At 37.9% G+C, this 27,941-nt stretch overlaps 1 protein-coding gene across 2 annotated transcripts in view; it reads left to right on the top strand.

The window, feature by feature from the left end:
* Positions 1-27,941, top strand: part of OLFM3 (olfactomedin 3) — a gene marked incomplete at both ends in the record, with an annotated part of 57,571 nt that overhangs the window by 19,466 nt on the left and 10,164 nt on the right. The window contains 3 exons of one of the 2 annotated variants that reach the window (XM_080623074.1): positions 17,347-17,568; positions 22,133-22,279; positions 24,694-24,849. In XM_080623074.1, coding sequence (XP_080479200.1) covers positions 17,440-17,568; positions 22,133-22,279; positions 24,694-24,849 — 432 coding nt within the window. Of the gene's footprint in view, positions 1-17,346; positions 17,569-22,132; positions 22,280-24,693; positions 24,850-27,941 lie in introns of those variants that run through there. The other variant, XM_080623073.1, reaches the window with a different exon arrangement.

The following is a 27,941-nucleotide window of genomic DNA, read 5'->3' as shown; positions in this document are numbered from 1 at the left end:
ACAGCATTCTACAGCACTGTGAAAGGTCTTGGTCAGAAAATGGGAGTGTTGCTGTTCTCTTCTCTTTTGCACAGGACAGGACACATTTGCCTGGAAAGGTTTATCTCAGTGGTTCTATTTCAGGAACCCACTAAACCACAACTAAATATCTTTGAAGTCAATGGTGTTTGATCATGTAATGTTGCAAGTAACCAATGTACTAATGGATTGAAATGATGGCACAGTTTTAGAAATTCATATTATGTTTTACAAAACTCTTTTAAAAGTTGCAGTACAGTTTCCTCAATTCTAAGTGCTCCTTTCAATTCCTGCGAGTAACCAGTGATTTCTGTATTACTTCAAGAGCAGTGGCAGAACCTATATTTGCATTCTTGAGCGTATTCCTTTAATTACATGATATCCATGAATCTGTATCATGACCAGGAAAAAATAGGTGCTGAAATAACAATCAGTGTTTCCATAAGGTGAAATAAATGCTTTTCTTTCATAATTTCATTGATTAGATAGTCAACTTGTAGCAGGGAATTCTCTCCAATTGTTGATTGCAATGAAAGATGTTTCACTAGTCATTGGAATTTTAATTCATATACATTCCTTTGTGTTTTAGTACAGCTCAGTCAGACTTGGGTAGTGTGATAAATTCATGTATGGCATAAAAACCACCAAGAAGCACTACCATATGCAAGATTTTTTAGTGATATGTGCACACTCCTTTACTATTGATAATGAACTTGGAAGAACCAGTAACACACCGATCCTTTTCCATTAAGACTCTCAGTTCTAAAGGCTGGCATTTGTGCTGCAGTTTCCTAAAGATTACAGGTTTGCTTTTCAGGAACCACTGACATGTATCCAGTAAAAGACCAGAGCAGACGGGTCATATATCATTTGCAGTACAGCAGTCTTAATGTTGCCACGAGAACCGGCTTATCATAACATGAATCAGAGATGTCTGAAGCCTACGATGCCAACAAGTGATTGTCTCAGAGGTCTACAAAGACAGTGAGCAAGACAGTCATGTAACCCAGAGGTCTCCTCATGCCAGGACATGTTTTCTCAGCCAGTGCAGGACAGCTTAAGAGTCCCAAAGCATCCCAACAGAAACCAGAAAGTGTCTGTTTCTTGAATTATGTCAGCCTTAGTTCTTAGTTCTGTTTCATTCTCCCTGTGAAAGAGCTCTATTTTCAGCTACAGTAGTTTTCTTTTGGTAGATTGTTAACATATTACCTAGTAGGAACACCATGGCAGACTAAGAAAAATCTTATTAAGAGGTCACTATAGAATAAGGAATAAAGAATATTACCTTGTTCAGCTTTCCATAATAATGTTCTAGACTGATTGTTGTAAGCCCAAATATCCACTGCCTCTCCTGTTTTGTTTTTTTTTTTTCACGTTGAGAGACAGAATTATTCATTAAATCTCAAGTTATTCTGTCACTGAATATATTTCCTTCTGGTTTCATCTGTTATTTTTTACGTGTATGATTCTATTTAACTTCTTCTCTACTTATTTATTTAATCTTGTATTTCTGCTTTTTTCTGCTTTTGCAATAGATTGCAGACAACTGTTTCCCAACCCAGAAGGCTTAAATCACAGTATGAATATAGATTATGAATTGCCTTAGATTCTTCATAATTACCAAAGACTGGCTTTGTGCAGTAACATCACTGTCTGTATGGAATGCTGGAAGGCTTACATTCACAATGCATAAACAATCCTACATTATAGCTACTTTGCAGTTCATATGCCTTTAGCATAAGCAATGGCTTTAAGTCATATGGAATTTCTCATCTGTCCTTCAACATCTGATAAACGACATTCTTCTTCAGGGGGGCTTTTGTTGGGATACTGATGTTCCCAACTGTCAGCACTTTCAGTTTGTGTTTCATCTTTAAAGGGTCCATATGGTCATCTCAGCCACACTTTCTCCAGATAACGGATAATATGTCTGATTATCTTCTCTCCAGGTATATAGTATCTAAAAGTTTAATTTTTTCACATCTAGACAGTAGGGCCAGTTTTCTCTTTTTTCCTGTTTGGTAAGTTCCTGGAGAGTTGTTTTGCTTAATGAAGCACAGCTTGCATTTTATCCTCTGAAACAATGTTGTTTCCAATTCGTTACATAAGGAGAAATGAGGCATCTTGTGAAGTAAGCACTAGAATATGAAGTCAGAAAGTCTGCATTGCTAAGCCTGATTGGTCTTTGGGGAAACTGGATATTTCCACCCCACTGAAAGATATTATAATGACATTTGTTTGACTGCCAAGCAAGCTACACTAGAGTCCATTTGGTCCCTCCTTAAGGCGTCTGACTTCTAATACCTCACTTTTCATAGAATCATAGAATGCTTTGGGTTGGTTGGACCTTCAAACCTCATCTAGTCTAACCCCTGCAATGAGCTAGGACATCTTCACCTAGAGCAGGTTGCTCAGAACCACATCCAGCCTGGCCTTGGGTGTTTCCAGGAATGGTGCATCCACCACCTCTCTGGGCAACCTGTGACAGTGTTTCACCACTCTCATTGTAAAGAATTTTTTCCCCATACCCAGCTTGAATCTCCCTTTGTCATTTTAAACCCATCACCCCTCGTCCTGTCGCAACAAGCCCTGCTGAAAAGTCTCTCCCCATCTTTCTCATAGGCTGCTTTTAAGAGCTGAAAGGAAAAGATCTCTCTGGAGCGTTCTCAAGAGATTTTACCATTCTTGCGGCAATCTCTTGCACCTCCTGATTCCCAACCTTCATTCCTGTTCCATTAGACTCTAGCACCCTTGCCAAATCCAAGACGACATAAACTTGCAGCAACACAGGAACAGTATCTTCTGAATTAAATGCTAATTCATCCAAGGCCCAAAGTACAAGAAGGAAGAATAAAAACAATAAATGATGTTTATATCTAGATAGCATTTGTAGCCCTTGTATATTCAAACTTAGCTTTCCAGCTTGGTCTCTAGAGTACTTTGCAACTGAGGGAAAAGTTAACATTTTTCATCTTCTATGTAAAGCAGTCTTTTCCTATCTCTTCCAGTTTGCCTTATTACTCTCGTGTTCAGGGTGGAACTGTCTATAATCCCACATTTGAGGCTTGAAAAAAGTGCTCCATTCAAGGCTGCAGGAGTCACACATACTTTTTTCTGTACTCATGACCAAGCTATTTTTATTTTAAACTACTTGAAATAGTTTGCCTGGGCCTTACCTTGACCTCCCTTTAATTGTTTCAAGTTAACAATATGCATTGAGAAAGGACAGCATCAGATAAATGAGCTCATTTATATATTGTATCTTGTTACATGTTGAAAGAAACACAAGTCCAATATATTCTGTTTGTCTTTGGGACTGCTGATCAGCTCAAGGGACTTATAGCCATGACATTTCCCATACATCCGGGAATCCATAGCAGGGATGAAAGTCATCAAGGAACATAGCTTGGGAGACTGCTTTGTGTTTTGCTATCTAGACATGCTGCATTTATTTATAGGCAATTAATCACATCATCAAGGAACTACTAGGAAAGTCCGTATTAGGAAGGCTTGGACCTTAGGAAATCTAAGCCTACACTCTGATACCTTTATTTCTTAATACAGGTACCCTCAAACTGCAACTCCTAGAAAAATATTTGACCCTGCGAAGAAAGATGGAAAAATCTGGAGCCAGACTACAGAGTTCTTCTGAAAAGAGATCCAGATTTGGGAATCTGATTTTGAAACCAATATTCCCAAACCATGAGAGCAAACTGTAACACAGAAAACTAATACTTGTTAAGGGAGTGTTCTACATCCATGTATGTACATAAACCAGTCAGATTTTTTTGGAAGAGGTCATATAATTTATTAAACCAACTAATAGAGTTAGAGAAAACAGTTTGCTAAGGGAAAAATTCGGCAATTTATATTGATTAGGACACCATAACCATGAGTTCTGAAGAATCAAAAATACATAAGAACTGTAAACAGCTTCTTTTGTACAGCTCAGACATGTATCTGAACAAATACCAAACGGGACAGACTCCCAGAAGCAAAACATTTGGTTAGATCGCAGGATAAAACAAGATTGCTTGAATGTCCTCAGTCAAGCGTGGATTTCTAGGTGCTTTCCCATGCATTCCCATAGGTGGTTTTGCTTTTAGAGTATGGCTATATCCAGTACCCTGTTAAAAACCAATAAAGTATATTTCAAGTCTTTATCATTTTTTCCAAAGAATTGAAGTGTCTAAGCTGGTATTTCTTCGAAGGTCTTTGAAATGAGAATTTGTTGTTCAGCCCAAAATATCCATTTGTGTTACTAATAAATCATTAAATGTATGTAAAATTACTTGATTGACAAGTTCTCTGTGGATCAAAAAGTAATTTTAACCTAAGGACTTCTTTCTTTCACGTATCAATAACTGATTCAAATTATTACCAAATGTTTCTTTTGCTCTCAAAGTCATTTAACAAAATCTCCAGTGATAAGTTTAATGTTTTAAATTCATCAGGATATTTTTAATTCATCCCACTACAGATTGAAAAAATGTGTATGTCACTAACTTTATCTACTGAGGTTCCCTTTAACTCATGGAGTAACTGCATCCTTAGTATACTGACCAATGAATCAAAACCCTCGAAGTCCAGAGCAAAGCTTAACAATGGCAGCAAAGGTTATCTGTCCAAACCAAAAGATTTGTGACATATCTCTTGTGCAAATCATTCAAGTCAAGTTTTGCCTGTAAACTGATTTTGATTATTTGACTATAAGAAGCAAAAACCATTTGCAAAGTGGCTGTCATTTAATTAAGTGACTCTTGAATTTAGCACTTGATTTTAAAACTCCATTTAAATTCTTCAGGAAAACATGGGATAAATTCAAGCCAAGTTTTGTTGAAGTGCCTTTCAGGAAATGGCATGTATTATCTGTAAAACGTGCTTGTGGGAGTTAAACAGAAAATAGCTCTCAATTGACATAATTTAGAAAAGTATTATTAACTGTCTTCAGCCTCAAGTGGTCATCACTTGCATCAGACTGAGGATTTACAGGAGTCTCTTTCCTAAGCAGTCCACAATAGGTGGACAAACTAATGCTTGTGTACTGGGTTTTATTTCTACTGACAAAGCCAACATCTTAGAATCATAGAATCAAGTAGGTTGGAAAAGACCTTCAAGATCATCAGCTCTGACCATTATCCCAGCACTGCCAAGTCCAATGCTAAATGCAACTTACTTTGGGAGCCATTGTTTAACAGTTTGTTGCATACATTTTAAACCCAACCAGTACACATTCGAACTTGGTTTACCCTAGCAGCTAATGTGTTCAAAGCTGAAAGCAGGGAGCAAAGCTTGGGACCAATTACTTTCAAATAAGAGACTTAAATTCTTAAAAACATCCATTCCTGTCAACAGCTCATGCTGCTCAGATAATGAAACTGCATTATGGTTGTTCATAAAATAACCCCCTGTAGAGAAGCTGTTTAAACCCGACACCGTCTTATCCTACAGTATATCCACAGTTCTACTGTACTTGACCTACAGAAAACATTAAATCCAAGAGTATTAATTTTACTGACTTAAACACATCCATTTACTTTTATGGTAGATTAACATTCCTAAGCCTGGTAACAGTTTGGGAATGCAAAGTTTGCTTAACTTGGCTGGAATAAGTATGTCACATCTTGGTCACCCCTTTCAAAAAAAATCAGCTCAGATAATTTCAAAGTCATAGTTGCTGCTGATGGACAAGAACACTTACTTACCCATTTAGGCAAGACTACAAAGACTGCAGACTAGCACTATCAAGCAGAAAAAGTTGCATTATCATCAAAACAGGATTTCCTAGGCAGGAATCTTGAAAATTATCTCTTCCTATATACCTGTTCGCCAAGTTTTCTTGTTATAACTGACTGTGCACTGCTAAAGTCATGCATCAATATTTCTACTTTCCTTGCTCCTTTGACTCTTTCCTTCCCCTTTGCCTGCAAGAAAGCTGTGAGAAATAGGAACACAGGCAGCAGGCATTTCCCTGAAAACCAAAACACAAAATCCTTGCAAATAGCCCTATGGCATCCCATCTGGCCCCAGAAAGACAAATATTTTCCCTAAGGCCTTAGTTGGGTTCCATCTGGAATCACTTTCGTCCTTATTTGGGACAGATTGACTATGTGTTATATTCATAAGAAAACGAATCAATTATAATTTGTTAGTCCATCAAAAGTGAAAACTCAGTAAAAAAGTATATGTGAAATGCAGTTTCTTTGGCTTCCTACTTTTGACCTCTGCAGTGTTTTCTCCAGCATCTCCCTATTTCTGTCAAACCATCTCTTTTTATGTAGGTTTTAGATAATTTTATTCTAGTTATAAATTTAAAACTGATTTCCAAGGCTAACAGTGATGGATCATAGTGCTTTTTTATTGCTATTTAATTGCCTTAACATCGCCAGTGCTTTGACAAATTGGCAAAGATGTACTTATTTCTTTTCCAGTTTCATGTTAATAGTTTTTACTGTTATGATTTAATGTCTTGGTGCTTTTTAAAAGCAGAAGATCTGAATCTTGGCTAGAAACACACTAATGCAAGACAAATAATGCTTCTACTAATGAAAACGAAACTAGGTTCATTTCATGAGATTTCAATTACTAAACATTTTAAGCCCACCAGCAATCGTCAACTTCCGTATATCTAGAAGTGCCTGAGAAGAGTATATATTTAAATTTGTTCTTGAAATATTAAATACTTCATCATTTTCTCCTCCCAAGCTACATTTGAAAATGTAATCTCTACTTCTTTACAGCATTTCTTAATTCTCTCTTGCTATCAAGATACTTAAAGAGACAGTTTCACCTTTCTACGCAATACAGCATAGATACATCCATAGAGCACATATCAGGCCTGGGATGTTTGTATTAACTGGGTCACCAGGTAAAAATTAAAGCGTTTCTGCTCGCTGTTGAGACCAAAATGATGATGCTTTGTTTGTTTATGAAAGGTATTATTACAACTCGTGATACTAAATGGTAGTTCACAGAAATCATCCAGAAAAATACTTCCCTATGATTGAAGACTTTCACCTTTAGCTCCAGCAATATTGATGACACAATTTCATTAGATTTTCCCTGTTGACAACTAGTGTATCAACATTCTCAGTTACTGTCAGCGTATGAAGGAATGATACATGAACGGCTTGGGTGCAAGAGGACTACATTTATATATCTGGATCTTGAATACTGTATTCTGTATTAGGGAATATGACTGTTGTTGGTTTTTTTTTTCCTTTTAAATTGCAGAAAAGTTCATACCAGATAGTCTGGAACGTAAGCTTCAGTGAAATCCAAATCAGCATCTCAGGTGAGCTGTGTAATTGGCTGTAGTTTAGTCCTCTCACCTTTAAGGTATTGTGCTATCACAACAATTAATTACCACTTTTCCTCTGTGGATAATTTAGGCTTCAGACCTGAAGCGTATAGGGATTTTGCTTAGTGAAAATGCTGTGTATTCGTTGACAGTGGAGCAGGTCTTACCCTCATGACTTTTACAGTAGTTTGGACTGAAATCTCCTTTTTTATTTTGGGATTGTTGAGACGAGTTTGTGCATGGCTTTTACATTTTCTTTTTGGACTGAAAACACTTTTCAGGAGCTCCAGCACGAGTTGTAGGTCCAAAGTTATTCTTTGCCCTTGTGCAAATAGTTCCTTCACTTTTTGCATCACTGTTGGCCAAACTGCAGAAACTCATTACAAGATTCAGTAGAAATCTTCTATTAAATTTCTCTGTCGTTTGCTAATGAGTTCATTAAATCTCCCTGTGAAATTAGTATGAAACCTTGAAAGTTATGTAAATGCTTTCATTAACCAAAATCTTGGCCCTTTTTATTAATGAGATCTAAACGCTTATGTAAAAACTTCACCAGCTAAGCCTGCGAATCTTTTTTCACAGTGACATTGCTAAGCAGTCCTTGAAAAACTCACCGACTTGGTCATTCTGAATTGGTGGATTCCTCCTAATTCAAGCTAGAAAGAAAACAGCCTGCATTGAACTCCTTGCGGGCAGAAACCTTTTTCTCTGGAAATGAAATCTTTACTTAATAAGCTGCTATTGATGCCCGCTCTTCTCACATTTCAGGCTTTTTTCCTGTGTGAAATAATCATCATCATCATCATCTCTACAGTTTTTAATTTTGATATTATAAACAGAGGCTTATGGCTGCACACAGGGATTAAGTGGAGATGATATAAAATAGCCGTAGAGTTAAATTGCTGAAAAGACATTTTGAAAATCATACAATCCCAGATTGGTTTGGGTTGGAAAGGACCTTAAGATCATCCAGTTCCAACCCTGCCATGGGCAGGGACACCTCACACTAGACCATGTCACCCAAGACTCCATCCAACCTGGCCTTGAACACTGCCAGGGATGGGGCAGCCACAGCTTCTCTGGGCACCCTGTGCCAGCGCCTCAGCACCCTCACAGGGAAGAGCTTCTGCCTTAGATCTAACCTGAACTGCCCCTGGTTCAGTTTAAACCCATTCCTCCTTGTCCTCTCACTACGGTCCCTATGGAGAGTGTCAGTAAACAGAAGGCTTCTAATGTGGTATCACTTCAGTCTTCAGCATTTGTACTCCGTTGTCAGCTCCCTAAACCCCACAGGACTGCAAATTTCCAGCCATCCTGTAAATTCTGAATGACCTTGTTTCCTTTGGTCATAAATTGCAACTATAACAGAATGAGTGTCATGTGACTGGTGTTTACTGATACTTGCTTTTAGAATACTTTGGATCAGGAAGCTGAAATGTAAGCCTTTTGTGAGGGATAAAGCATTGATCAGTTTTATGTCAGAAGTGCTTACTGTGCTGTAAAAGCTTTGTTCTCTCTGTCTGTGCCATAGCCTGTAGCATCGAACATTCCACTGCATGACTACAAAGCAACAGAAAGCCCAGCCATTTTCTACCATCTCCTCAACTGCTGCAGTCATGTTCTGTAAGAACTGAAAATCACTAGTCACATCATCATTAGTCTGAGACCCCAGCTTTCTACACTCAGAGAACAGGATTCAATGCCTGTTTTAGAGACACGTGAAATATGGGATGAAGGATAACACATTAAACAGTGAAGAATCACAAGCATTGAAATGATTAACCTTTAAGTACCACCATGCAAGCCATGTAGTTATATTATGAACATAGTTGTTCAGACTACGTCTCCAGTTTTTATCTTCGACAAGTTTGAAGAAATATTCTACATTGCTCACAATTTTCTGTGCCTAGTTTTATGAGAACTTTCAATGTACATCACTCATTTCTAATCAAAAGGACATGTCCTCTCCTAATAGTTGTTAACTCTTGCAACTGTCAGGAGCTGTTGGAAGCAAGTCCAGAGGAGGCCACAGTCAGGGGCTGGAGCACCTCCTGTATGAAGAGAGGATGAGAACATTGGGGCTGTTCAGCCTGGAGAAGAGAAGCTGCGTGGAGACCTCAGAGCAGCTTCCAGTGTCTGAAGGGGGATACAAGGATGGTGGAGAGGGACTCTTCATCAGGGACTGTAGCGATAGGACAAGGGGTGATGGGTTCACAGTGAACCAGGGGCAGTTCAGGTTAGATCTAAGGCAGAAGCTCTTCCCTGTGAGGGTGCTGAGGCGCTGGCACAGGGCGCCCAGAGAAGCTGTGGCTGCCCCATCCCTGGCAGTGTTCAAGGCCAGGTTGGACACAGGGGCTTGGAGCAAGCTGCTCTAGTGGAAGGGGTCCCTGCCCATGGCAGGGGGTTGGAACTTAAGGTCCTTTCCAACCCAAACCATTTTATTACTCTATGAAAGTCAGAATACAAATTATTTCTTTCACAAGAGGCAACTTCCAATACTTAGAATATTAACCAGTTCAGGATTTTGTTAATTCTCAAGGAAGGATATCAACCCTCACACAGCAAGCAGTATACCCAAGGGGACAGAATGATCACGCTGAGGATGGACACACTGTCCTATGCATAAATACTAAATTTATAAAAAGGTGTTTTGGATTGTCTGTCTTCTAGGTATCTTTATTTTGTTACATTCAAGTGACAAGTTAGGAGCAAAGAGACAGCAATCTCTAATATCTGATCACTAAGTAGGTCTCAGTACTTTCAGCTCCATTTTTTTCCCCCTCTCTTCGTCCCTGCAGCTTTCTTTTCCTTCCACCTGCTAATATTACGAGTTATTGCAAGCTTTTCCTGTTCAAACTAGTTTTTACAATCTTGCTTCTCACCCATATGCAAAAATCTTTATCATCCATATCAAAACTCACAAAACTGGCATCATGTCGTTTCAGGAAAATGGCAACCAAGATGAAAACACATTTTATTTACCCCTGCAGTTTTCATAGGAACATCTTAACTGTAGTACTCTGCAGTGCCCATGCAACACTGCACCCTACCATTCTGTGGATGTTCATAGGAAGAGGAAGGATCCCAAGGTCCTCCAAAAGCATCAGATTCCCAACTTGTGTTGAAGGGAAAAGAACTCGCTGCACAATCGTTAGTCACTCTCTACAAAGCAAACACATCTCTTTATATTTAGAAAAGGAACTTTATGAGTTAGCATGAATAACCTTGATTGCAAAGAGGACAGAACAGAAAAGGGTGATTTAACTAAATTCTTTTTCTCCCATTAGATCTATCATCATATCACATATTTTAGCAATGCTAATGAGGTTTTACTGAGTGTCTGATATAAATGTTATTGAAAATCAACTGAAGAAGTTTTTGGTTTCATTTCAGTTAGTCCTTCCCTGCCCATTTTTTCCCCAGCTGTTCCAATTATCAAGGAATTTAGGAAAGTTCACTTCAGAAAGCATGTCACCTCAAAAGCATTAGTATAGAAGCATGTAATGGTCAACAGAGTTTAAAAATCCCTTGCTCAATTCTTGTACTATCAGTGGAGATGCTTGACTAAAGAATGTCACTGTGTATGCACAGATGAGCTGGTGAAAGCAAATTCTCTATAAAAGGCACATACCTCTCAGTCTGCTCTTACAAAGAACAGGTAACACTCACAAGTAACAAAGGTCTTACTTTGTTGAACAAAACCATTGTTAGATGAAGAAGCTAATGGTTTCTCAGGGTTTCTAAATTCAGAAACTTGGAATTGGCAAGGGGCAAAGATGTGCTCTTTCAGTCCACCTGCAGCTGGATGAATTTTAATTGCTATTCGGATTCTGAGAACTTTGCTTTATACATGCGTTAACCTTATGTGAATAAATAATAATGCTCAGGAATGTGACTAATGTACTGACATACTTCTTTAAATCAATGTACTGCTGAGTCACCACTACAATATGTCACATGGAGAAAAAGAACTCTGTACTCTATAGGACAACACTACAACAAGGAAAGCTTTGACTTTTATGCATGAGCTTACTTTCTAAACCTAATCTGTCAAAGTACAAACTTTCTGAGATTTAAGATTCTTGAATTTGCTTTGCTTCAAAGGAAACTATTTAAGACATCTGAGCCATGAGGATGGAATCCCTTGGATTGCCATCTGCACAAAATGCAAGGTTTTAAGCAAAGCCTTTTTAGCATTTATCCGTGAACAGGAATTCGAATTGTAAGAAATATTTGGGAAGGAGGTAACTTTCTGGGGTTTTTTCCCACACATTAAATAAGCCGACATCAGGTTTAAGCGGCTGCTGCTGAACTGCATCACTTTGTCTTTCTCACAATCACTGTTTCTTTTCTTCCACCAGGAGGTACTTCATATATGCGTTTATATATGTGTGTGCTCACATACTGCTGACTCTCAGGACATTTGCTTAGCTGATATTCCTAATACTGACATTAATTACTTTTTATAAGACAGAGATTGTCATACCTCAGTTTTACTAACGTAACATTAGGCTGTATTCTCATTTGCATTAGACTTTATTTAACCCATATAAAAATGTAACAGGGTCTCAAAATGGAAGTAAACAGCAGAGACTGGAAGAGTCTCCAACTTCTTATATTATAAAAATAAATAAAGGCATTCATATAATACCTTAAGAATACCTTTAGTATCCCCAATAATTTATAATATACGAATTGAATATGACAGGACTGATATACAATAACCCTGACAAAACTGGAATTGTTACAGATTCAAATACTTTTACATAAGATCAAAAGATGGCATCTGTAGTTATTCAGTATAAATACTTTAGGTTTTACTGACTTCCAGAGAAGTCAGCTATGAAAAGGGGAAGCTATCATACTAGTAGAAATTTCAGGGTAATAAAGAACAATGCTCAGGTTTTAGAACTGCTGTTGCTTTCTAGCTCTTGTATAGAAAACTACTTCATGGCAGTTTGTAGACTAGAAATGTGAACTTACACCTTTTTATTCCCTTTAAAAATAAAAGCAAGGCAGAGCTGAACTGAAACACAGATCATAAAGTTTGGTTTCTACTTCCTAACAAGAGGAGAACAACTCTTCAGTTTTTCTGTGGTTTCTGGCAAGACCTTTGTGATTTCAGATGTATTTCTCTCCAAAATTTTCTACTATTTGCTTGCTATTTTTTCATGTAGCCAAATATTTGGCAAAATACAACTAAAATTAAAGTTTTAGATCCTTACAGAAAGATTTCATGGACATTTTTACAGTTCTGATAAGAACACAAACAAAATACAGTTCCAGTATTTCCACTGTTCAGGAAAGTAACCTTTTCAGAGTCTCCTTCTGTTACCACATAGGCAAATATACACCAGAGAGGGACTCCTCATCAGGGACTGTAGTGATAGGACAAGGGGTGATGGGTTCACACTGAACCAGGGGCAGTTCAGGTTAGATCTAAGGCAGAAGCTCTTCCCTGTGAGGGTGCTGAGGCGCTGGCCCAGGGTGCCCAGAGAAGCTGTGGCTGCCCCATCCCTGGCAGTGTTCAAGGCCAGGTTGGACACAGGGGCTTGGAGCAACCTGCTCCAGTGTGAGGTGTCCCTGCCCGTGGTGGGGGTTTGGAACTGGATGAGCTTTAAGGTCCTTTCCAAACACAAACTGGTCTGGGATTACTCTGAATCAACTATTAGACAAATAGAGGTTCGTGAACTGAGGAAGTTAGATATGTAGAATGTTAACTATTACACTGAATAAGTAACATCCCTGTCTAGGGGAAAGGTGTAGCCTATGTAAACAACCCCAAGTTTAGCGTTAAATTGTCAGCAGTATAGGACACAGCTGCCACATGCTTAGAATTTACAGTGTTCCAGCATAAGCTACTCTACTGCTAGCTCCTGGGCTGGGGCTACGTTAGAAAACTCTCATACACCTCTACAACCTGCCATCATCCCTGCACTGCAGTGCAAATGTGCTTTTAAAGCCCTTGTGCAGTAATAGGGAATCTAACTTCAGCACCATGGGGATGCCAACAAAATACCAACTATATGGTAATATCAAGTTATATAGCCAGCAGAAAGTACTAGAGGATTATCTCTCACTACACTCTTTAAAGATGTATCTAGCAGCAATACTATGAGTCACGGAGCAGCAGGTCTTCTCTTTAGCAGGTAAACTAGTTGGAAGAAAATAAAGTACTAAATTACATTAATGAATACTGTCGCAAGAACCAAGCAGCGTGTCATCTGTTAGAAATAATCATTAATAACCAGTGGTTTTTGCAGGAGTTGAAATACTCAACCAAACAAATAGTGTTCTTTGCAGAAGTTCACACTAAACTGGATTAAAGATAAGCAGCAGTAATTATTCATCTGAAGTTCAGAAAAGCCTTTTATTGTCTTTTGAAAATGCCTTGTCCAAGGTTAAAAATATCAGGAGGGGACCAATTATGTTCCTTTGAGGAATAGAAAATGTTTAAGAGAAGAAAACCAAAAATATTAACAGCTGTAGCTCAATGTGGTAAAAAAAACCCCAAATCTATCATTACCTTAAGGGAATGTCTTGGGAATTAATGTACTTATAAAACTGCTGAAAGAAGATATAACAAAAAAGGTGATAAAAGTTGTGAATGACAATAGTTTTTTTGTGTTAGATATAGTGAGGATGCTGAGGGACTTCAGAATAACCCAATAAAACTAGAAAATGATGCAACATTGCCAAATGTTACCTAATCTGTATTGGAAGTAATGGATGGTGTTATTAATGAAATTGAGCAATTGCCAGTGAAAGGCAACAGTTCAGCAAAAAGCCTGAACTCTTGATGTTATTCTGGACAGATCAATATCCACATCTGTTCAGTGGACAACTTTGAGCTGAAACAGGAACTGTTTCTAAGACTCAAACACCTCTTCTTGCTATGCCCTTCATCGTGTTGAGGTAATGCCTGACTGACTTCTGTCTCAAGGCTCAGTGTCAAGGGTGTCTTGCCACAGGGTCTCTATCTTCAGAAAAATGTATGTAATGGACACCATCACACAAGCCAAGCTTTTCTGAAATACATCTCCTGAAGTACAGGAAATATGCTGAGTTAATCAGAACTGTGAAATGCACAAGTGCTTCTGAAGCTCTGGATCCAGCAGCACATCCCTGTACCACCACAAGCCATACTCGTCTGAAATGGAGCACATACCAGCCGTCTTTGCACTCTGGCTTTCACAGATGCTTGGCTAGAGCCAGTGTATTGCAGCAGTTGCTTACTCCAGACAAGCAGGAGGCCGAGGTCCTAGAACATAGCCCAGAGGGTGAGTACAGACACCACTACAAAAGTTGATTATGAAACCTAATGCTGCTCTTGGCTTCTTTGGAGTCAACAGAACAAGATAAAATAGAGCCACCACTGACTCTCTAAAGGTATCAACAGCATTACGAGATTTAACAAAACTGAGTTGTTTCATGGGCTTATTATGTTTGCAGTATCCAAATGCATTGATGAAGGGTTTTTTCTGTTAAGTAGCTGGAAGCAATTCTGTTTGTTGCAAGCAGATGAAGGTTATAATTTATTTATTTATTTTCAATGGAAGATTGCAGATTAGGACGTTTCGAATGTGCAATTGAATCAGGACTTCTAGTAAGTATGTTTTTCACACAAGACAAAATTAATCTGTGGATCTCCTTGCCAGTGGATGTTGTGCCTTCTAAGAGTACAGATGAGTTAAAAAGTTACTTGAGAAATTCATGGAAGAAAGCATCATGAAAAAACGTAGAACACAAAGGTACAACCTCTGGCACAGTAACTATCACAGTTTGCTGGAAGGTAACACCAAGAAAAGTATTACTATATGTTTGTTCTCTTTTTATACTCCTCTTTTAAACATCCACTGCTGGGGATTGCTAGAGAAAGGAGACTGACCCAGTGCAGCATTTTTTTAATGGGATGCTTTTTTTGGAACTGAGAAAAAAACCTGCATTTTCTTATTCAGACATCAACATGGAATCATGGAATCAACCAGGTTGGAAAAGACCTTTAAGCTCATCAACTCCAACTGTTCACCAGCACTGCCAAGGCCACCACTAACCCATGGCACTGAGGGCCTTGTCTCCACGGTGTGTGAACACTTCCAAGGACGGTGACTCCAGCCCTGCCCTGGGCAGCCTGTTCCAATGCCTGAAGAATGTTTCCAACTCTCAGATAATATTTTGAAAGTAGTCTGTGAAGACAATGGCCCTTGTGTGTTATTTTGTCCTAGGAGATCTGGTATCGATTACCCAAACTATGTGAAATAATTCAAAACACGTGCAAACTAGCGTGTGCATTCAAGATGCTACAGGGAAGTAAAACTACTGCATTTAGCATGGAATTATCATTTTCATATTTAGGTTTTTTACTGCAGTGTTTACTACAGAAGCTAGAAGAAGCTGATTTTCCTGTGCAGAAGCTGTATAGAAGCAAACTCATGCACTTTCACTGTTTTCAAAGGCATCTCTTCAGTGAATTAGGTTTTTTGAGTATTTCACAGCTCACCTTACTGTATGATTCCCAGCAAACGTTTAATGCTTGGATACATAAAATGCCTCTTTGTATTCTATTGCTATAATAATCTATATAAGATTATATATAATAATATATAATCTATATAATAATATATAGATTATATATAAGATTATATATTATATATAAGAATATATAATATATATAATATATAATATATATAATATATAAGATTATATATAATCTATATAAGATTATAAAGTAGCTCTGAATCTGTTTTTCGATTTCTTTTCACAAAATGAATGTGTCTTTGTTAAAATGCAGATTTGTTGAAGTAATTCTGAATGAATGCTGGAAGAGAAAATTCTAGCCTGAATTTGGTGTACAAGCTCTGAGAAGCTGAGAAACTGGTTTCAAGGTTTTAGTAACTGTAATAAATATATCCGTGATCACGCACTCCTGTAAGAACACATCACTCCAGTTTCACTACAGGTTTCCTTCATGCAGAGTACTAAATTCCATTAGAAAAATACACACTTTTGGAAGCAAATTCAGAAACAAAGTCCGTAACTGCCTCTGGAAAAAATACAGTCTTTTACCTCTCTGCAAACTTGACAGCAAGTTCTCTCTAAAGTAATTGCTGTTAGAAATCCCTGCTCAGCATTTTGTCCTTTCAAAATAATTCTAAAAATGAAAAACTACCCCAACAGCACAATAATTTCTGCAATCTGTTTTTCTGATGTAGGTTTGTTGGGGGTTTTTTTCCCCACTATACTTGCTAAATTTATGGAAAAGGTTAATTGCCACTGAACCTGGAGATCATTCCACAGCACTAGAGAACAGTAGATTTAACAGCAGATTGGAGCCAAAAGAAGCCGCAGAATGCTACATGTGCAACCCACAGTTTGTCTTCTGTTCCCATCCAAACGACAATGAAGACATGCTGGGTCTGCCAGCCCTGCGTGTAGCAATAACTTTTGGAATAAAACCGTGTAAAATAGCAAGAACACTGAGAAATAAAAATCTTTACTGCTTCAGTATTCTTTTATGAACAACAAATATATTAATAACAAGCTGTGCAAATAAAGTCACTGATGTTTGTAATTTTATGTGAGATCAGCGAATCAAGGAAAGTTCAGAAAGGCTTCTGGTGTTTGCATGGGCAGGTTGACAGTTCTCCGCCTTCCTCATCCACTTGGACAAGTACAGTATCACGTTTAGAAACAGACCTGAGCACATTTCTACCAAAGCAATGATGGGGAGTGGGGGATTATTTGATTTTAGATTTGTGATTAGGCTTTTGCATTTCAGACAGGAACACATACCACGCTGAGAGGACAGAACTACTTCAGTGCTAATTGACTCTCTAGCACCTATAAAGAGGTAACCGACCCTATGCCATCTCCCACTAGAAACTCCAATGATTATCAGCATAGAAACTAGTTTACTAAGTGGTCAACATGAAATAGAAGTATTTGTTAGTAAGAGCAGAAGGATAAAGGGCAAATAAGGATATGAGTGTTTTTAATGGATTATTCAAGCTGGGTACCTTGATCTTTCATGCTGTGGCTGTTGTGCTGCAGTCACGCCTCTCACTGCCAGCCTGCACTGGGATGATAATCAGTCACTATGAAAACTCATTAGCTCCACAGCAATGAGTCCTCCACTGCTGAAGCTTGGTGCTGTCCTTAGTACCATGGCAATGATCTCTAACTGGATGTCCCAAACTCTCCCATCTCTGGTAGGACTAAACACCACCAGAATTACCACTTCAGACACTCTAGTAAGTAGCTTGATGTGTTGTAAGCCATCTTAATGCTGAAATAGTATTTAAGTGCCAGCAAAAGCTTTAGTTTGTTGCCTCTTTGTAAATTTCTTTCTGAGCTATTAATCTTCCTGTCGGTACTTCATGCATGCTTCTCTTTGGGCATCATAAAACTGCGCACTGGTGAGAATGTTGTGATCTTACTACAAAAAGAAAGATTTTAAAATAGCATCCTTAAATATTTCAGAACAAACGCCTTCATCTTGAGTGTGAAATGCTAAAAATAGTACAGCAATGTCTTTTCACTTGTCTCGACCTTTTTTCTTATGTTTGCTGTTCCAGAAAAATGTATTGCTTTATTAAGAAAAAAAAAAAACCTGGCAGTAGGTTTCTTTTTGTCTTAATAATTTTATATATTAGCTATTCATTACAATATGGAAGGGGTCTGATTCTTTCCTATTTTTCTTTATGAGAGTACAGTTAAGCAAATAAATAGCTGTTGTAGACATGATAAAATTGGTAATGGGAGGCTGGGTTCCAGGATTTTAGAAAGGCTGATGCAGGAAGAATACAAATGACACAAATAACACTTTGTATCATTGATGCTCATATACAGCAGCCTCTGTTAATAAAGACCTACAGAAAAGCTGTGATTAACTACTCATGAGAAGCCTAAAAATTAAAGTAAGACTTAAAATGGTCAAGAGGGAACACTGTACTGGTATCCATAAATTAAAGTAGAACACCATTTTCCTAACTGCGTAGTACAACACTGTATCTCTTTGTGTAACTGCAACCAGATGTTTACATAATAGTATGTTATGTAAAATGTAAATTTAACTATTTGTATGGTAGTGCACTGTGCTCAGAACTTATCTTTATAGCTGTAACTAAAAAGGATGCATTTACTCATTGATATTTAGTTAATTGATTGAATGCACGCAGAAAATCACTGCATTTAGACTTTAAATATTACTACTTCAAAATTAATTGCATGGTGCTGTGAGAAAGAATTCTGTTGTGGTTTAGAGCAGCAAGAATTGGTGAGAAAACAAGAAAAAGTTCACTTTTATTTTCCTTTTATTTCACTTGTGCTTATTGAACAACAGTATATATTGCCAGTTCTTGTGGCAATATGATAAGTAATAAAGTTTCCTACCACATTTAAATCTAAGTTTAAAGTTGCAGCTGACTACAAGATGCACACTAGCTATTATAACATACAATTATATAATTATACATACACACATACGTCTTTATATATGTTCGCGTGTTCAGATTCCCAGTAAGCTGTCATGCTTCCCTTGGTTACGACAGAGCACTGCTGATGTAAATGATGTAATGATGTAAAAGTATTATTTCAGTGATGCTCTTTGCACTCACTGAGTTGAAGTTACATGCATATTTTGTGTTTCAGGAGGGGTAGCTAGGGAAATGAGCATAAACACTGGATTATCTGAGCTTGGCAACATCTACCAAGTAAAACAAATACGAACTTCAGTCACGTGGGGTTCTTTTTGCATAAAACCAAGGACCACAAACCTGTGATCTTTCTCTGCCTCTAAACATTAGATGTTGGCTCAGAGACTTCATGCTCCAGGTGCTCAGTAATACTGAGATTGTCACTGACTGGTTTTTAACTGCCATCAAGAGTTGTCCATTGGCAGCTTGTCCAATGAACAGTGCAGCACTTGCGCTTCTCCAGAACGTCTCCCTTAGCAGATACACAGCTCATAAATGTCTATATAGTACCAGGAAAAAAAACCAACCAATTTCCCAATTTCCTCCCTTCTGGAAGAATTGTACAAGGAGGTGGGATCAGGGAAAGGGCCTTCTCTTTTGGGCTGTCTTTCAGTCCAGGATTGAAATTGCAACACAAACTGATCATATACTGTTTATATTTAAGCAATCGTATGTAAGCATACACATTGCCATTTGTCCTGTCAGTAAAAATGGAGGTAAGAGTTTTATCAGAATATATAAAAAGGCAAGTGAAAAACAATGTATTTTGGAGGTAAGTGAAGTGAGTCTGTGGCACAGCAGCTTGCCAAGGCAATGGTTAATACTCATCTCTATAGGGACTACTCTGCAAGAACTAGTATAATTATTGTTGCTGTTCTCCACTTGTTCTTTCCTTCCTTGCTTGTTTACTAAGGCCTGTCAGCAGTAAGCCTGCATCTGAAGAGTAGATTCAGTAGCTTCTGTAAGGTTCTGACGCCTTCTAGCTTGTTCCTTGCATGTCACAGTAGTTTCTACTTCAGGTAGGGGTTAAATGTCAAACTGAAAAAGTAACAGAGAACCTACACACACACACTTGTTTTTCTCTGCCAGCCTAATTAATGAAGAAACCCTAATGGCCCGAATACAGGGAACCACAGAATACCACAAAGAACTGTAGCCTAAATCGTAGGCATACTACGTGAGCACTTACTTATGCAGAGGCAGCGAATAACCCAATTGGGCCTGACAGTCTCTCACTGTGAGAAATATTTTCCCAAATAGCGGTTACTTTTTCAAATCAAGCCATATGTTAGACACCATAAGAAAATACCTGCTAAGTTAATCAATAAAGTCAGGGGTTTTCTCTTAGGTAAAGCCAAAAAGAGATACCCATGACATAAGTACCTTTGATAACACAGCCTGGATTATAATGGCTTTACTGTAGGCTGTGCATGATCCTGGTATCTCATACAGTTCTACTTTAGAAAACTTAGTAGAACGTAGCAAATCCAGTTGCTACCAATCTAAATGTAGCAGGTATAAGGCTCAAATATCACAATTTTTCATAAATTCATGTGAAGTATTTCTGTCCTAAAGGAATTATAATCACAAACTCTATGCTTCTGAATGGGTTCCTGAACTTCAGCAAGAATTCCGCTTCCTTGCTCTTGCATGACAACACTGGGCATAAGTTCTACAGAGTATCCTGGAATCCACTGCTGTGAATAGAGTTTACACTTCTCAAGGGTTACCAGCCTTGATAGGCTTCACTTGTTGAAGCTCACAATTTTAATAGCTGCTCAAACAGGCTCTGCAGACGTAATTTTGTCTAGTTGGTATTGTTCTCCAGGTCTCGAACTAGATTTTCTTAGCCCTAAAAGTTAAGATAAAGAGGTGCAGTATAATTCAGCACTGAACTCTGGACACATTTTTCTAGCAAATTTGAAGGCAAGTTCAGCTGTCCTCTTTTTGCAGTTACCTACATTATGACACTTTGGTTTTCCTTGCAAAACAGGAGAACAATACTCTTTTACCCAAATACCATTTTGATTTCTCAGTTAACTACAGTAGAAGAGGTCACTGCTATCTTCAGTGACTTCTTCAGAAGAGTCGTTGAAGATGGAAGGTCTGTGCTCTTTTCTAACTTCAGTCTACAGAGACATGCACCTCTTCTGAGGTGAGGAACTCTGCAACTAATACTGCACTGAGCAGCCAGTAAAGCATCAATATCAAAGCTTGCCAGTTTAAATAATCACTCTCAGTGCTGACACTGAGCACAGTTTTATAACATAACTAGTAATTGATTCCAACTGTGTCCAGCCCAAAATTACTTCATGGGATCCATTAGCACCTGTACTATGAAACTCAATAGTCAGTACTGTATTATTAGGAATGAATAATGAGCAATATTAACTTTAAATTACAGTTTTAAAAGAAAATTAAAAAAAAAAAAATCACTTCTGATGTCCATTAGTTTTATTTCCATCACCTGAATCTTTTCAATCATCTAATTCCATTGCCTTCTCTCACTCTTGTGAGAGATTTCTATGCATCTGATTAGACAGACAGATACCTAGGCTCACCAGGTATCACACAGACTTTAACTGCAGTGCATTGTTAGCCTGCTCTGTAAGCAAATGTGATTTTTTTGTTTGTTTACTTTCTCAGTCATGGTGGCTGTAAAAAAGAACAGGTTAGAAACTTCCAGAATTAATTTGTCCTAGTGAAGGACTTGCAATGTCCTAATTGCACTGTGCCGTGCTTGCCACAACCACCATTCCCCTTAACTAACCACACACTTCTCAGTGTTACCCTGGAGCCAGCTGCTCTCCCCTTTGGTTTTTGTGCAGTAGAAGTCAATGAAGAGCAGTTTTCTGCATGCTGCTTCTTTAAGAGCAAACCTCCTACCCCGCACTCCAAACTGCTGCTGAGCCAATTCTCAGTGTGTGTCACAGTGCTCCCTCTTTGGCCTTTTTGATTTGTTCATTCCTGTCTTTGTTGTTTCCATTAGCCTAAAGTAAGTCATTCAGGCTGAAAGGACATGTTTGTTCTCTGCTGATGAAAAACTGTAACGTCCCTTTGCAAAGACTTAAATTACCTAGTTTGTGCTGAATCACAAGCTGAAAATTGTTCTCATCCACCCTTGGAAACAGTGTGCACTGGACACTTCTCAAGAACCATTACAGAGGTGTGAGGTAGAATAAAACAGTGTGAAAATGCCGATCTCATTAGTTGTTGAGTGTTGACCTCACTTCAAGCACATACTGCAAGATTAAAAATACTCTGAGGTAGCGGGTTTTCAAATAATGACAACAACAAAATATCAGTTCAGGTCCCTTTACTTATTATTTTGTTGTTACAGACTCAGATTAGCCCCAAGGAAGGGTGGCAAGTTTATAGCTCAGCCCAGGATCCTGACGGCCGTTGCATTTGCACTGTTGTTGCACCTGAACAAAACCTGTGTTCAAGAGACGCCAAAAGCAGGCAACTCAGACAACTGCTAGAGAAGGTAAGTCTTCCCCGTAAAAAACTCCTCCTTTTGAGCACTGCATTTCCCACCAAAATGCACTCCTTTCCCTCAATACATGATGGAGTACTGAAGAATTATCTAATACAAATATTTCTTCAGGATATATATCCCCTACCTGTATTCTTGCCACTGATCACCACTGGTCTATTTTCCTTCTATCACACCTTCCCCAACCCAAATCACTTACCTAGCAAACCGAGGCTGCATCTTTTCTCTTGTTCACTCCTCCCAAAATTCTTACACACACAGACAGGACTGATTTTTCTGTGTAAAACCAGTTACAAATCGCACCTCAAAGGAGCTTGTAGCTGTGGGATTTAAAATAGAGCTTCTGCTTCAATCATATGAGACTCTTGAAGGTCATTCCTTGTCTCTTATCAACAAATGACAAGATTACAGATATGACAGGGCTGCAAAGCAGACTTTACAGAAGAGAAACAGTCACAATATTTTTATTTGTTTTTTCTTCAAATAATACTATTTATTCATTCTCTGGTGGTGCAATTTTTCCCCAAACACCCTAAATCTCATTTCAAGTATTATCCACTACTGCATATGTAAGTAAAACCAGTGCAATGTCATTTTGCATCAACAATAACTATTCTTCTGCATTCCCTTGTGTAAGTAACCAAGGTGATAGTTATTCTAGCACATCTAGTGGTACAGAACCTGAGGCTTGAGACAGTGGAAAGCTACATAAAATGTAGACTTAAAAATACAGTTTTTAAGCATACAATTTTCCGTATTTTTCTAACTATATAAAAAACACTCTAGAAAATTCTGCTAATATAGTGAAAGATCCCCTCAATATTTTCCCTTCCTAAAACTCAATGAATTTCATCAGGGACTTAGTTTCAGGTTGTGACAGAGCCCACAGCATGAGATGCTGGGAGAGAACACTGGCAAAACAGCGTACAGAGGAGGAGCTACCTCCCCTCATGCTGTCTTCTTACTTACCAGAGGAAGGCTTCAGTCCTCCAGAGTCATTGCGTTAGCATGTTTCCCAAACACTCACATATTCATGTAAAAACTTCTTACTTTCTTTTCGGGTGGGAGGTAAAGGGGTCTTAAGGTCTCAACATAGTTTTCCAACTGCCCAAAAAAAGAACCTAAATCATAAGTTCTCTAAAAGCTGTTTTCTTATAATTAGAACTCTGGTCATGATGGGTGTATCATGTCATATTATTACTACACTACCTCCATGCACAGTCATTTAATTAGAGCCTCTATGTGAATGCATCTTCTGCCAAATAGAAACAGAAAGTCGTTCCAAGACCTGAAGGACTTCATTTGCCTGCTTTCAACAATTCGAAAGCAAATTAAAAAAGAAACATTGCCTTTTTTTTTCATTAAAAATACTTTCTGTGAACTGCTAATGGCAACTGTTCCATAACAAATACACTATTTGTAAGAGTATTTGAAGAGTATTTGCTGAACCCACACATTCTGTAGGTCACAATGTATTCATTTCAGACATGAATATCAGTTCAAACATTGCATATTCTTGAAAACAACAGGAATACTGCCAGAACTGTCTTCTATTAGGAAGGTGCCTGATACATTTACAGCAGTCTACTTTGTTCATGTTTTGGGAAAGCAAACCATGTACTGAAATAGAATAATTGCACTTGCAAAATGTATTCTTTTTATGACTGGCAAAAGCATTGCTTTTATAACATAAGCTTTTTGTTCTAGAATACAGTTCTTGGTAAAAGTGCTCGCTATAGCTACAAAGTCACTTGCTCTACAGAAGTTACCTGAACATTCACATGAACTCATCTGTAAAAAAATATGGGTTTCTACCAAGGAGACAATTGTGTAAAATACCTAATTTTATATCTACTTACAAAATCGTGAGCAAACACCTATCTCATGATGGGCATACTCCAGCTTATCTCTGGATAATCTCATGATTTCCTTACACTGAATTATTATTTAAATGCCTACTAGCAATAAAAAAACATGTTCCTCATACTAACCAAAATCTCCAAATCTCAGTCCTGTCCTTCCCAAATTGCTTGAGAGGAAACGTGCTATCTAGCATATCCTGAAAAACAGTCAGCTTCTACTACAAATGTCAAAGTAGACTCCACTGTCCAAAAGTCTTTACTGAGCCCATTGATAATGGTGCTGAAAGGATATCTCTCTCTTTACTTCTTCAAGGTCTTGCTCCTGATAGTCCTGTTAGCCCTGTTCCCCTATTTCTGTACTGTCATGGAATTTATGGAGCATTTATGGAACAGTTACGGAATTTAAAACTATACTGTGGTATAAATGACTCACAACTAAAGCATGGACATAAGCACATCTTATTGCCTGACATTTAACTACCTAACCAGGAAAAAAAGGTATAGCAACAGAAAGTGCATTTAGAGAGTGTTCTTCTTTAACAGGTTCAGAATATGTCCCAGTCTATTGAAGTTTTAAATCTACGGACTCAGAGGGATTTCCAGTATGTTTTAAAAATGGAAACACAAATGAAAGGGCTGAAGGCCAAGTTTCGGCAAATTGAAGATGATCGGAAGACATTAATGACAAAGCATTTTCAAGTAGGTTTTATTTTAACAATAACTTTGAAAGCCTGCTGGAAGGAATGTACTAAGCAGCAATGCATGGACTGCTAAGATCTCAGCTCAAAATGCTCACACAAGAGCAACATTAGAAAGACAAGCGTAATAAATCTTCCTCTATGATGATAATCTTTTGTTCTGTCCAATTTAATTATAATAAGGAGTAACTATTAATTATTAAGTCATGAGAGAAATGTCACTATAAACAGATTCCTGTTTGTTCTGTGTCAATATGCTTGTCATACTGAGAAATTTATATTCATTCAAGCTCCAGTGATAAACGGGGAGATCCAATCGAGTTAATAGCAAACTGCTAGAGAGTTCTGCACTTTTACTAATGCCTGACATTTAACGCAGTTGAAGGGAAGAAAGCCTATAATAAATCAGGTTATTGTCATTTTTATCCAGTACAATTAAGATCTAATTTCATGTCTGAAGGTTTGCTATTTAGTATTTGGGATGGGGAGGAGGGCAGACCTACTCACATTTGGATGATTAAAAAGAGACTTCCAAGGAATTTTAATGACAACAAAACCCACAAGCCAATCTTTTTGTGAGGAAGGAGGGTTCCAGGGATTACAAAATAGCATTGTGTGTTCTGAAAAAGCTATCTGAAGTAACTCTTTAGGAGAGAATAGTACAAGAGCATATTTTAAGTTCTTCAAATATCAAGTCTGTCAAACTGATATTTCAAGGCTGCAAGACAGTAAAATAGGACCTAGAAAATAAATTTTGAGTATCACATCATGTTAAGCAAATAAATATGCAAATATGAACATTTTTAAGTGTTTATGAAAGTTCACATAAAATGGTCTTAATTTTCTAATTGGTGTTAAAGTTCAATACCTAAACAATTACATAGTTAAGGGGTTATTTTTAGGAGACTGAATATCCTGAGTCTCAATTCTATCAGGAATTAAGTACACTAATGATCTGACTACCAAACTTTATGTCACCCATCTTAGTTTAGAGTTTGAGCACATACCTCCAGTTATTTTCACATAAGAAACTTCTCCACCTTTTTTTCCTTCATCAATCATTTCTGCAATAACAGCGCATTCATATAATGCCATTATGCATTCCACATTCTCATTACAGTTTTCCTGGAGAGCAAAATATCAACATTTGAATGTCTGATAAACCATGTCAAAGGTAGCACATTTCTGAAGTACTCTGTCCTTCTAAATATTCAATATTTGTACTGGACATGCGGTTAACTTCAGTTTGACAGTTTGCCAGGAGTATAAAACAGATTTCCAGCCAATCAAGTTATAGAGTGATTTAAAAGGTCAACATAATACAATATATTGTTGGCTTTCTGAAATCTGATCTACTAAAATTCCAGTTCTTTCTCTTTCCTGAGACAAAGGAGATCTTTCTGTATATAGCATATCCCCTTAGATCATCAGGCACAAAGTGCCAGAGTATTTATACCACCTATCCATGTTGCAAGACAAATTAGTTCTTGGACCTCTCACCATAGCAACAAGCTAGGAGTGTCAGCTGAAACCAATACAATTATTTTATCAGGAAAATACCAAACCCAGCTTCACTTATCTCCAGAGTTTTTACAAGCTTGGCACTTTTTTCCATCATGGCTTACCCATGACTTTTGGCAGTTCACTGCCCCAAGGAACCAAAGCCTAAGTTCATCAGTTCAAAATGAAGTAACAAAAACTTTGGCTTCTGAAGCTCTCACCACGTCACCAAGTTAAAAGTAGTCATTTTAACAGGCATAAAGTAGGCTCAAGTTTTCAATAAAAACAGTAAAATAAATATAGCTTTACCTGTAAGCAAAAAAATTCTCCTTTGTGTTGATTTCTGTAATTCTGCTACTGTAATGTAATTGGAAGACCTCTTGAGAATAGAACCAATAGAACTCCTACTAATCTCAAATCCATTTATAACGATATGTCTGCTTATAATAGCTTTTTTAGCTATTAAGATGACCTGCACGCAAAATATACTTCCTAACAACAAATGTAAGTCTCTATTTTGAGTAATAATTCTGATATGAAAGCAACTGTTAAACCAGTATGGATGTATTACCTAGGTGATGAAGAAGTACTGCAGAACTCACAAGCTGTCTTAGAACATGTTTGAGAGGCAAAAGTTCAGAGGTAGATCCTCAAGCCGCAAAAATGCTGACCCTGCCTGTGAGCTTCTTCCACTTCTCCTTAGCAAAATACTTTGGACATCCTCATGGCATTTAGTTTGGAAATATTCTACCCTGTTTATTGCATCCTTTAATACGAGTGATGCAACAAATGGTATGCGCATGTCTTCACACATGTCAGTGACTACACTAACCTCTAACCACATCTGCTTCTGCACCTCTTTCTTGTCCTTGGGCTTCCATATAGTTCTCTTCTGCTTTCCCTTTTAACCTGCTGACTACTCCAGCTAGTGATTTTTTTAAGCCCTTCAATAGCCTTTCCCCATGTATCCTCATCTGTTCCCAATGTCTATTACCACCAAATGCTAGTACCTAACACAACTGTATTTCCATCTTTCGGCTTGTTTTGTCCAGGCTTGCTTCTCCTCATGTCTGCCTGGCATTTGCTCATGGAAGTCCTGCTGTTTCCTCAAATTATAAAAAGATTCAAATCTCTATATATGGTTGATAGGGCAGGGACAGCCCTGTCTGCTTTTCAATAAAGCAAAACCTTGTGGCTGCAAGGATTCATGGAGGTTTTCTACAGAGTAATAACCAACCAGAAAACAACCTCAAGTAGTTTAATTTTAATAAAGCCCCTATGATTGCACATTGAAAAGTATGATGATGAAGAAGCGGCAAATTAGCAGCTAGCAAGGGTTACAAACTGAGACAAATTCTCAACCTATGAGACTCAGAAAAAGTCTGTGACAGGGGCAATCAGAGATTCCAAAGTACTCCTTATTTTATTCAATCCATGTTTAAGAATAGGATTGTCAGCGCAAAGGCAGCTAGTGCAGGATGGCAGAAACAAAGCACAGTTAAGAACCCCAGATTTTTCCTTCAGAAGAAAGACCTCTGTGGCCAGAACAGAACTAAAGAGTCTCCAACAGCCACTGGGAAAAAAAACCTAATT

This window comes from Psittacula echo (assembly GCF_963264785.1).
Source record: "Psittacula echo genome assembly, chromosome: 7".
Lineage (NCBI taxonomy): Eukaryota > Metazoa > Chordata > Aves > Psittaciformes > Psittacidae > Psittacula > Psittacula echo.
Note: the sequence above shows the minus strand (reverse complement) of the source record. Positions and strands in the feature narration are given on the sequence as shown.